The sequence below is a fragment of the Rhinoderma darwinii genome, chromosome 7 (assembly GCF_050947455.1).
Source record: "Rhinoderma darwinii isolate aRhiDar2 chromosome 7, aRhiDar2.hap1, whole genome shotgun sequence".
Classification (NCBI taxonomy): domain Eukaryota; kingdom Metazoa; phylum Chordata; class Amphibia; order Anura; family Rhinodermatidae; genus Rhinoderma; species Rhinoderma darwinii.
The window spans coordinates 61,954,071-61,966,844 of NC_134693.1; the positions used below are offsets into that span (position 1 = coordinate 61,954,071).

Genomic DNA, 12,774 nt, shown 5'->3' on the forward strand with positions numbered 1-12,774 from the left:
GCTTTATTAGGAAGTTTTTACATGAAAAGTGGATCTACATGGTAATATGCGGCAAAGAATGCATGAAATCAGCTGTTGTTTGCTGTAGTACATTTATAAAAATGGTCGCCCAGAAATTCTGTGCAAAAAATGTGAATCCTCTACAGTCTACGTGTATCAATATGTACACAAAATATTCACCATTCAATACACATTAATGGTTTTCTGGCAGGTTTTCATAATCAATCTGAAACGTCGTCTAGATCGTCGTGTACGGATGCTGCGCAGTCTTTATGAACTGCAAATACAGGGGAAGATATTTGATGCTGTGGATGGCAAGTAAGTCTATAAGTCCAGATTAGTGTTGTGTTTCTATTGTACTGTTGGAATATCCTCGTTAGAAATATCTCTATTCGATGTTGTATATAAAACAGAAATGATCTTAAAAAAAAAGTATATTTATGACTGATAGTGGATGAAAACCATATTTGTCTGTAGCCGTGTCTAAATTCCATTACCTGTTTCCCCCACACAAGATCAAAAGCTTTAGGGTATGTTCACACGGCCTATTTTAAACGCCCTAAAAACGGGCGCATAAAAAAACGGCCGCGAAAAAGAAGTGCAGGTCACTTCTTGGGACGTTTTTGGAGCCGTTTTTCATAGACTCTATTGAAAGGAGCTCCAAAAACGTCCGTAAAAAACGGTGTGAAAAACGCCGCGAAAAACGTGAGTGGCTTTAAAAACGTATGAAAATAAGGAGATGTTTTCCCAGTTTATAGTATGTAATCTTTATCTAATCGAGGGCTTCTCAACCTTTTTATACTGGGGACACACCAGCCAGAACATGATGATATCTCCGCTTCACCACCAGTGGATAAAGTCCATGCCAATATTAAAAATATTGCTCAAATTACCTTCAATTTCTCTCCTGAACTCAGTGTAACATTAAAATAAGCACAAATGGAGTCAAATATGTTGTTATACCAGAGATTGCTGTATCCTAAAAAAAAGGCCTGCATAGCACATTACGACTTGCTCCCCCATTGCGCCAAATCAACATCTAGGAGGGGGGGGGGGCGCCTTGCCATAGATTCCGACCTCACAGTTTGAGAAGCATTGGTCTAATATGATATAAATAAATTGTTCTTTGAATCGCCAGTACACGGGGCACATGTGGCTCTGGAATATGGAACTGTAGACAGTCCAAGTGCCAGTGTATAGTGCACCATATGGCGCTATATTATTGAGAGATTCTTCTATTGAAAAGATGCTTTTAGGGGAGAATAGTACCATCCTATAGAACATGGCACGTATGAAATTGGAGGCATAGGAAGTTATAATATTTCACTTTAGAAGTCTAAGGGCTCCGTACAACCTCCGAACATAATACTATTGTGTGCATGAAGTGTTAGGGTATGTTCACACGCAGTTGCAAAATATGTCTGAAATTATGGAGCTGTTTTCGCCTGAAAACAGCTCCTGATTTTCAGACGCTTTTTAACAACTCGCGTTTTTCACGCCGTATTTTACGGACACTATTGGAGCTGTTTTTTAATGGAGTCAATGAAAAACGGCTCCAAAAACGTCCCAAGAAGTGACATGCACTTCTTTGACGCGGGCGTCTTTTTACGCGCCGTCTTTTGATAGCGACGCATAAAATTACACCTCGTCGGAACAGAGCATCGTAAAATCTATTGAAATCAATGGGCAGATGTTTGTAGGCGTAATGGAGCCGTTTTTTCAGACGTAATTCGAGGCGTAAAACGCCCAAATTACGTCTGAAAACAGTGCGTGTGAACATACCCTTAGATTTTCAATGGCCAACAACTGAAATGATTTAATGTCTATGAGCAAACTGTCATTCAGAAACCAAATTTCCCATTCATTGCGCCACCAATTCATACACTTTGCACAGCAATTTATATATATATATATATATATATATATATATATATATATATATACAGTGAAGGAAATAAGTATTTGATCCCTTGCTGATTTTGTAAGTTTGCCCACTGTCAAAGACATGAACAGTCTAGAATTTTTAGGCTAGGTTAATTTTACCAATGAGAGATAGATTATATAAAAAAAAAAAAAAAAGAAAATCACATAGTCAAAATTATATATATTTATTTGCATTGTGCACAGAGAAATAAGTATTTGATCCCTTTGGCAAACAAGACTTAATACTTGGTGGCAAAACCCTTGTTGGCAAGCACAGCAGTCAGACGTTTTTTGTAGTTGATGATGAGGTTTGCACACATGTTAGATGGAATTTTGGCCCACTCCTCTTTGCAGATCATCTGTAAATCATTAAGATTTCGAGGCTGTCGCTTGGCAACTCGGATCTTCAGCTCCCTCCATAAGTTTTCAATGGGATTAAGGTCTGGAGACTGGCTAGGCCACTCCATGACCTTAATGTGCTTCTTTTTGAGCCACTCCTTTGTTGCCTTGGCTGTATGTTTCGGGTCATTGTCGTGCTGGAAGACCCAGCCACGAGCCATTTTTAATGTCCTGGTGGAGGGAAGGAGGTTGTCACTCAGGATTTGACGGTACATGGCTCCATCCATTCTCCCATTGATGCGGTGAAGTAGTCCTGTGCCCTTAGCAGAGAAACACCCCCAAAACATAATGTTTCCACCTCCATGCTTGACAGTGGGGACGGTGTTCTTTGGGTCATAGGCAGCATTTCTCTTCCTCCAAACACGGCGAGTTGAGTTAATGCCAAAGAGCTCAATTTTAGTCTCATCTGACCACAGCACCTTCTCCCAATCACTCTCAGAATCATCCAGATGTTCATTTGCAAACTTCAGATGGGCCTGTACATGTGCCTTCTTGAGCAGGGGGACATTGCGGGCACTGTAGGATTTTAATCCATTACGGCGTAATGTGTTACCAATGGTTTTCTTGGTGACTGTGGTCCCAGCTGCCTTGAGATCATTAACAAGTTCCCCCCATGTAGTTTTCAGCTGAGCTCTCACCTTCCTCAGGATCAAGGATACCCCACGAGGTGAGATTTTGCATGGAGCCCCAGATCGATGTTGATTGACAGTCATTTTGTATGTCTTCCATTTTCTTACTATTGCAGCAACAGTTGTCTCCTTCTCACCCAGCATCTTACTTATGGTTTTGTAGCCCATTCCAGCCTTGTGCAGGTCTATGATCTTGTCCCTGACATCCTTAGAAAGCTCTTTGGTCTTGCCCATGTTGTAGAGGTTAGAGTCAGACTGATTAATTGAGTCTGTGTACAGGAGTCTTTTATACAGGTGACCATGTAAGACAGCTGTCTTTAATGCAGGCACCAAGTTGATTTGGAGCGTGTAACTGGTCTGGAGGAGGCTGAACTCTTAATGGTTGGTGGGGGATCAAATACTTATTTCTCTGTGCACAATGCAAATAAATATATATAATTTTGACTATGTGATTTTCTGTTTTTTTTTTTTTTATATAATCTATCTCTCACTGGTAAAATTAACCTAGCCTAAAAAGTCTAGACTGTTCATGACTTTGACAGTGGGCAAACTTACAAAATCAGCAAGGGATCAAATACTTATTTCCTTCACTGTATAGCCAGGGTAAATTCAGTGCCAGTACTGTCAGCATTATGTGTTCTCTAAATGATCAGCGTAGATGGCTATGGTGGATTAGTTGATCTTTACAGCCACATTGAGTACAGGTGTAGACTGCGGCTGTAGTTTAGGAGGGAAGAGGGGTAATTGTGTAACTTCCCTTTACTACTATCCAAAATGCTCCCTCTTGTAAAAGCAGTGCTTTGTGTAAGGGTATGTTCACACGACCTATTTTCATCCGTTTTTCGGGCTGTAAACGCCCCTAAAAATGCGGGGGCTGAACGCCTCCAAACATCTGCCTATTGATTTTAATAGGAAAAACAGCGTTCCGTTCCCATGGGGCGTTTTTCACGCGGCCTAAGGCCATGTTCACACGCTTAACAAAAAACGGCTGAAAATACGGATCTGTTTTCAAGGGTAAACAGTCTTGCGTTTTTTGCAGCGTTTTTTACGGCCGTATTTGGAGCTGTTATTCTATTGAGTTAATGGAAAACGGCTCCAGAAATGACATGCACTTCTTTTTACGCTGCATTTTTTTACACGGCCATTTTTAAAAACGGCCGCGTAAAAACCGCCCCATGGAAACGGAACACCGTTTTTCCCATTAAAACCAATGGGCAGATTTTTTTTAGGCGTTCAGCCCCTGCATTTTTAGCCGTTCTTCAGGGCGTTTACGGCCCGAAAATTGGCTGAAAATAGGTCGCGTGAACATACCCTTATAGGTGCATTAGCTATTAGGCATTTGCTGTAGATGATTTAGACATAAAACATATTTTATTTGAAGGTGCGAACAATAACCTTGAACGTTACAGTCCTGTGCCTGCTGCACTATCTCTCTGATGCCTGGCCTCTTCTATTCACTGAATAGCTGCATTTACATGAGCTCTGTCTCCATCTACATCAACATGAGATCTCCATGATGCGGCGCGTTAAAGAAAACAGCAGCATGTACATGTAGCACATTCCGGGGACCCTGTAGTTACGCCACAGAGGAACCATCAATGGTGCTATTCAGAATTGTCAGGGATAGAAGGGACTGGATGGAGACACCTGTGTTTCTGGAAATATATCTGTGTATATAGAAGTGTAAGCCAGCAGCTGTAGCTGTGAGCATTGCGGTTATGATATATTGGCATAGGTTAGTGTTTGCGTAGCGGCACCATTGTATTTGAGCTACATTACAGGGCTTAAGGGGAACCTGTCGCATTGAAAATGCAATCCAATTTTTGGGCAGTGTGTACTAGAGCAGTAGGAGCTGATCAGATTGATATATAGTTTTGTAGCAAAAGATTCAGTATAACTTGTAATTTATTTATTTAAACGTCTGCTCATTCTGGCCTAAGGAGTCCAGTGGGCGGTCCTACTCAGTGATTGATATTTATCTCTATTCACACTCATAGGCCTTGTTCACACAGTGCAGATTTTGCATGTATTTTTTTTAACCAAAGCCAGGAACGGACCCTAAACAGAAGAAATATGTAAACAAAGGCCTTGAAGGTCTGCTCTCCTGGATCCAATTACGGTTTTGGCTCCAAAAAATGCATGCAAAATCTGCAGTGAAACTAGGCCATATATGGAAGGCTGTCAATCACTGTGTAGGACGGCCCACTGGACACCTAAACCCAGAATAAGCTGAGGCTTAAAGGCTATGTAAACCTTAAGGGCTTTTTTTAAAAAAAAAATATATATATATAGATCAGTCAGTGTGATTAGTGGAACTTCTTAATTCGTTTTTATTAAAAATTTGTTTTGCTTTTTTAGATACAGCTCCTCTGTATTCTCTATACAGAGCAGCTGTATCGTTCGCTATTCACTGAATCAGCCATTCCCACGGACTTGACAGGTTCAGTGACAGCGGGTACTGCATGTCTCTGTTACGCAGGATCCACCTGTAATCTATCACATCTAAGTTATGAACTTAGATGTGATAGATTACAGGTGGATCCTGCGTGACCTGCCGACACTGAACCCATCAGGTCCGCGGGACTGACGGATTCAGTGTATAGCGAATGATACAGCTGCTCTGTATAGAGAATTGAGAACAGCTGTATCTCCAAAAGTCAAACAATTTTTTAATAAAGACAAATTTAGAAGTTACACTAATCACACTGACTGACCTGTTTATTAAAAAAAAAAAAAAAAAAGCAGCCATCAAAGGCATACATAGCCTTTAAATGAATAAATTACAAGTTATGCTGAATCTTTTGCTACAAAAATAGATATCAATCTTATCAGCTCCTGCTCTGTAACATGTGACTCGATTGAACTGCATTTTCAACGTGACAAGTTCCCTTTAAGTATGTCTGAGCAAATAATGTTTTTCTTATGTAATTATCCATCTTCAATTACATTTAGGGCCCTTAATTCAAGTCAACTTAAAACAATGAAAATCGATGTCTTACCCGGATACCATGACCCCTACTCTGGGAGAACACTAACAAGGGGTGAAATTGGATGCTTCCTCAGTCATTATTATGTGTGGAAGGAGGTAAAGGAATAGTCTTCTATAAAGCCATCCGTACTTTGTGTCCTATTCAGCTCCATATATTAGGTCTCATTCACAGGTGCGTATTTGATAAGCATTTTGCATACATTTTTTTAAGCCAAAATGAGGAGTGGATCCTAAACACAGAACAGAGTATAAATGGAACATTTATATCTTTTTTTTTTTTTTGCATTTACTGCTGATTTTGGCATAAAAACAGGATGGAGGATACTCATCAAATACACAACAGTGAATGAGGCCTTGATTTGTATTTTACTATGGGTGTCTGCATGAGGTAAGAGTGTATTTTATCTTCCCTGAAGCCCTTTAGCATACGTTATATCATATCCAGTAAGTAACTTCTACTCCTAGTATGAAATGTCTCATGAGTTTCCAATACTCCTGTTCTTCCATCAACTGTTTGGGCGGGTTCACACATAGCGGAATTTCACTTAAATTCCGCAGCGGAGCCGTTTCTCCATTGACTTTCACTTTAATTTAGCAGTGTTCGTTTACACGATGCGTACAATTCCGCTGCGGAGCATAGGCTGCGGAGCGGAATTTGGTGTCCGCAGCATGCTCTGTCTGTTGCGGAGCAGTGGCGGACTGGTTGCGGACTCATGGCGGAATTTCTCCATTGACTTCAATGGAGAGTCAAAATTCCGCAATGAAGTCCGCAGATCTTATGTGTGCTGCGGAGCGTATTGTTTTTACTACCATGACATTTCTTCATTCTGGCTGGACCTATGTATTTCTAGGTCTACAGCCAGACTGAGGAAGTCAATGGGGCTCCCGTAATGACGGGAGCGTTGCTAGGAGACGTCTGTAAATAGTCACTGTCCAGGGTGCTGAAAGAGTTACGCGATCGGCAGTAACTGTTTCTGCACCCGGGACAGTGACTACCGATCTCAATATACATGTATCTGTAAAAAAACATATAAGTTCATACTTACCGAGAACTCCCTGCGTCTGTCTCCAGTCCGGCCTCCCAGGATGACGTTTCAGTGTAAGTGACGGCTGCAGCCAATCACAGGCCAAGCACAGGCTGCAGCGGTCACATGGACTGGAGCGTCATCCAGGGAGGTCGGGCCGGATGCCGAAAGAGGGACGCGTCACCAAGACAACGGGCGGTAAGTATGAATTTCTTTGACTTTCACTAGGGAAAGTGCTGTCCCTTCTCTCTATCCTGCACTGAATAGGGAGAAGAGAAGCACTTTTCCTGCAGTCCGCAGCGGCCAGTCCGCATCAATTTTCTGCACATTTTGTGCAGATCCGCTGCAGAATCTGCAACGCAGATTCTGTGCGGCATTGATGCGGACAGTTGCGGAGGAATTCCGCCATGTGTGGTCATGCCCTTTTGCTTTTCACTCTTAGGGCACGTTCAGACGTAGTGGAATTTTTCTGCTGCAAATGTTGGTGCAGATTTGGGGCAATTACGCAACAATTCTGCACCAACATTTGCATATTTGACAGGTAATTCAGACATTGCAGAAAAGACAGCGGACTTGCCACAGATTTCAGTTTTTGCATTGCAAAGGCTGAAATACGCAGTGAAATTCCGCTTCTTGTCCGCAAAAGACAGTGCTTGCTGCGGAGGGAAAATTCTGCACTGCAGCCTATGGTCCGCAGCTGAGTTTTCCGCAACGTCTGAACTAACTTGCCTAAAAATGTATTGAAACAACCGGCCGCTGGAGAATTCCACTGCAGACAGTCCGCAGCGGAATTCCACAGCAATTCCGCCACGTCTGAATGTGCCCTTAGAGTATATGCACACACAAAACAAAAAACGTCTGAAAACAGCTCCTGATTTTCAGACGGTCTTTATTCAGTCACGTTTTTTGCAGCGTTTTTGGGGCTGTTTTTGTATAGAGTCTATGAAAAACAGTTCCAAAAACGTCCCAAGAAGTGACATGCAAAACGACTGCGCAAAAATGGCCCGTCGGAACAGAACGCCGTTTTTCCAATTGAAATCAATGGGCAGATGTTTGGAGGCGTTCTGCTTCCGATTTTTCGGCCGTTTACGGCCCAAAAAACTTACGAAAATAAGCTGTGTGAACATACCCTTACTAATTTGCTATTGACTCATTTCCTGGCCATTTTGTTCCAGGTGGTTGATAGAGGCCTAGAAAATTCACTGGTGATAGAAGATGATGTACGATTTGAGCATCAGTTTAGGGGTAAACTTGTAAAACTCATGAATGACATTGAAACAGCTGCTCTAGACTGGGATTTAATGTAAGTATCTATAATTGTATTTTATGTATCAGAAAATTGTGATAAGATATATATCTATCAAATATATTGCAAAACATTACTATTACATTACCTAAATCAAATAATTGTTACAATAATACAAGCAATTGCTATTCAGTATAAATAAATAATCTGAAAATGTTTGCATGAAATATGCCAAGACGCAAGGTATTGTGCTGGCATAAAATATGATTTACAGTGCTGTAGTTCTCAGCCTAGAAGTGCCAGCCAATTTACTACCAGTGAAATGGGGTGCCACTATGTTGTGACGTCATCCATGCTTTAGGCCAGGCTCCCACCTAGAGTAAACGCTACGGAATTTCCGCAACGGAATTCTGTGCGGAATTTCTGTAGCATTTACAGTAGCAGCAAGGTGGATGAGATTCAGAAAATCCCATCCCATTCTGCGGGGAAAAAAACGCATCGTAAACGAATGTATAAATGAAAATAAAAAAAAATCATACTTACCCAGAACGCCCTCCTCTTTCCTGCAGTCTGGCCTCCTGGTATGACCTTACATCCCATGTGACTGCCGCTGCAGCCAATCACAGGCTGCAGCGTCATCCAGGAAGGGCGGACCGGACTGCGATGGAGGGACGCGTCGCCATAACAACGACCTACATAAGCATGGGCTGTTTTTACCGCTGCTTTCAGCAGCGGAAATTCCATCAGTCCATCGGACAGAATGTACTGCAAGTTCCAGGTCTGATACGCCGCATGGTTTTTACGCAGCGTATCTGTCCTGTGGGAACCCGGCCTTAGGGTTCATTGTTTAGACATAATGCATATAAGGGCCCCTCTTAAACATATGACTTTAGTGTGCCCTGATGTGTCCATTTGTGAGGTTTTGGTTCTCAATGATAAGTTCCCAATGACAAGTCAAGCTCAGCTCGAGAACTGTTTGGCTGAGTTCACACGACCTATTTTCAGGCGTAAACGAGGCGTATTATGCCTCGATTTACGCCTGAAAATACGGCTACAATACGTCGGCAAACATCTGCCCATTCATTTGAATGGGTTTGCCGACGTACTGTGCCGACAACCTGTCATTTACGCGTCGTCGTTTGACAGCTGTCAAACGACGACGCGTAAAATGACTGCCTCGTCAAAGAAGTGCAGGACACTTCTTTGAAACGTAATTTGAGCTGTTCTTCATTGAAGTCAATGAAGAACAGCTCAAATGATCGGCCGTCAAAGACGCCTCGCATAATGCGAGGAGGAGCTTTTACGTCTGAAACGACGCAGCTGTTTTCTCCTGAAAACAGTCTGTCTTTTCAGACATAAAAGCCAGTTCTCGTGTGCACATACCCTTAGGCTGTATTAGTCCACTTTAATGACAGTGCATTTGGAGAATTGGAGGATCCAGTTTCAAAGAACAGCAGGATTTAGATCTGTCATATTCTTTAATGAGGTGCCCATGTTCCTATCGCTGGGCAGTCCATAACCATCTCTGTTCTTTCCCCTACTACCATTACTGACTATTTATAAACGATATAGGCTTTTAACACGTCTAAGGGATAGCTGCGATGGTTTTTTATTTTTGTTGGCAAATATAATTTTTATTTATCTGTATTTTCTCTCTTCTACATGATATACATACGCAAACCAAATGGATATTGTCAATATTCAATTATTGGCACCCTTGTAACACTCTTATAAGTAATGACATGCTTAGTACATGTGTAATTTTGCGTATGGCTTGAGTGGATCTAATCCGCATTATATATCTTAACCTGGCCATACACTTTAGTTAGTTATCAGCCTGACACTTGCTCAGCCAACAGATTTCTCCCCCAAATACCCCATAAACATGCATGCTCGGATTGTCCCACATGCATGTTTATTGCCGTAAGTAAAGGGGTAAAAGCTGATAGAGAACGCCAGCATGCCAATACTTGCTTGTATGACTGCAGACATTAGAGGATGGTCGGGCTGCCCCATAGACATGCAGTTATACCTCCAAGCATTGTTTTATTCACATAATCTTTCTTAATTTAAATGAATAATTTCATATATATATTCCTTGTATTTCTACAAATATTTTTTTTCTCCCTTGTGAAAAGATAACAAAACAAATGTCACATTTTACCATATTCTTTTATTGGCATAGTCCATTGGCTTTATGATAATTTATAGTAATAATCTGGTTTCTAATTCTGCTCTATAGTTACATTGGACGTAAAAGAATGCAAGTGAAACATCCGGAAAAGGCAGTACCAGCTATAATGAATTTAGTTGAAGCAGATTATTCATATTGGACACTGGCTTATGCCATCTCACAAAAGGGAGCCCAAAAACTGATTAATGCTGAACCATTGGGCAAGATGTTACCAGTGGATGAATTTCTTCCAGTCATGTTTAACAAGCATCCAGTGTAAGTATATCCACTTTTATATAATAAAAAATTACTAGTATTTTACATGTAATTATTAAATACACATAAAGTGTGCTAAGAGATGTGCCATTGTATTGAAGCTTAGCTACATTCATCAATTTCCTAATGCCACCCCAGTTCAACTGCCCAGTATTCAAGTGCAAATCATTTTACAAATTGGGATATTCTACAGAAATTTCTACACACCAATAGTGTAATGACATCCTTCTAAGGGCTCACACAGACGAGCGTATAAGTCGTTCGTGTGACGGCCGTTGTTTCCATCTACTTGGATACATGTATTCCAATGGGGCGGTTCACACAACCGTTGATTCAACGGAGCGTGTGATGGGTCCGTGAAAAATAGGACTTGTACTATTTTCTTGCGTTTGACGCATACCTCTCATGCATACCTCCATAGACTTTAGTCTATGGGGGATCCATGATAATGCGTCTCGCACGGGTGCATGTCAGACGTGAAAAGCTCACCGAGATAACCACGCTTATCTGAATGTAGCCTAAAGGATATGCTTGAAATTCAGTCAAACCTTTGTAGACAGTAAACAATGTTTGAGAAATTGGATCAGATTTATCAACATATTTACAGCACCAACGAAAATGCATTGAAAAATATAGAATTGGCAAAATGTAAAAACTCTGGTTTGCTGGATTGTTTGTGCTTGCCCAAGGCCTCTCTGCACTTACCTTCTTAGCCGTATGTGTATGGCACTTCCTGAGGGGGCAGCGCATGACATTTGTTCTTCTGCTTGCCCAAGTGCCCTGGTTAGAGGCAGGCTCGTGTCATGCAGCCTGGCACAGTAGTTGGAGACAACAGGTTAAATTGGTTTAAATATGCTTTTTTATTTTATAGTTTTATGATAATATATTTTGACATCATCTTTTTGTCTTTAGAGAGAAATATATGGAGTATTATCAACACCGGAATCTCAAGGCCTTCTCTGCTGAGCCCCTGCTTGTCTACCCAACTCATTACACTGGTCAGACAGGATATTTTAGTGACACAGAAACATCCACCATATGGGACAATGAAACGTTGGCCACTGATTGGGACAGACAATACTCTGGCAAAACAGAACAGCAGGGTCAAATACACACGGATGCTCAGAATACAGACGCATTGTCACCTCAAACTGCACTTGACACATCATCTCGGGATGAACTATGATTACAAAAATTACTACAAAATTGCGTGTATAGCACCTAGGTTTTGTATAGAAAAAATTTGTTTACTGTGAATATTTTGAAATAGCAAATAATTTTATATGGGTAAGTACATATATAGACTATTGGTCCTACTACATCTCCAAGTATTGATGAAAATGTCCCTGAATTAATTTAATTCTATGTTAGGCCGATTTCACATGTAGGGAGTCTTGGCAAAAGTGGTTAGGATGAGTTCTCCAAAACTATCACACAAAGAAAACTACTGGGGAAAAAAACAAAACAAAAAACAACAACTTTTTCGCATCACATTTTCAAGAATATTGTATTTACATGCAACTCAATGTATACTTCAACTGTTACACTACTGTGTTACGACCAGTGCAGTCTATTGCAGGTGTACTTTGAGTCCCATGTAAATACACATTTTTGGGGATCGGTATGGAACTGTCGCACAAAAAAATTAATCATAAGGTGAAAAATGTTGGGCGAAAGTTTCAGAACAGCTATTTTTCATACTGTCTCTGTAGCCCTGTCCTGAAAAGAAATAGAAAAAAAAGTCCATAAAATGTCCCGTATGATCCCGGCCTGGTAAGACTCCAGTGGAAACCTTTTGTAGAATTTATTTTTTTTATTGTATTTATGGATATTTCAACATATTATATGTTCTGTGTGGTAAATTTCGCTCAGATTTTGATAAGGAACATATATTTTTTTGACTTTGATACTCAGAATTGTATCAGTAATTATTCCATCAAGTCTGTCTGCAAATTATTTAAGTGGGATATGTATAGCCTTTTCATTCAGGTAGAGTCTAGAGAAATGCTGAGGTAAGAAATATTCATAGACTTTTTTAGTTACTGAAATTGTGATGTTAAATATTGCTGTAAAACATGAAAAATTTCTTAAAATAAAACCCATGGACAAACTAA

At 40.7% G+C, this 12,774-nt stretch overlaps 1 protein-coding gene across 1 annotated transcript in view; it reads left to right on the plus strand.

Moving 5' to 3' along the window:
* COLGALT2 (collagen beta(1-O)galactosyltransferase 2) overlaps nt 1-12,774 on the plus strand; it is a 115,272-nt gene extending 102,498 nt beyond the window's left edge. Inside the window, exons 8-12 of the mRNA XM_075833450.1 lie at nt 212-318; nt 5,904-6,036; nt 8,141-8,268; nt 10,454-10,660; nt 11,573-12,774. Of these exons, the coding sequence (XP_075689565.1) occupies nt 212-318; nt 5,904-6,036; nt 8,141-8,268; nt 10,454-10,660; nt 11,573-11,846 (849 nt within the window). The 3' untranslated portion in view covers nt 11,847-12,774. The remainder of the gene's footprint in view (nt 1-211; nt 319-5,903; nt 6,037-8,140; nt 8,269-10,453; nt 10,661-11,572) is intronic.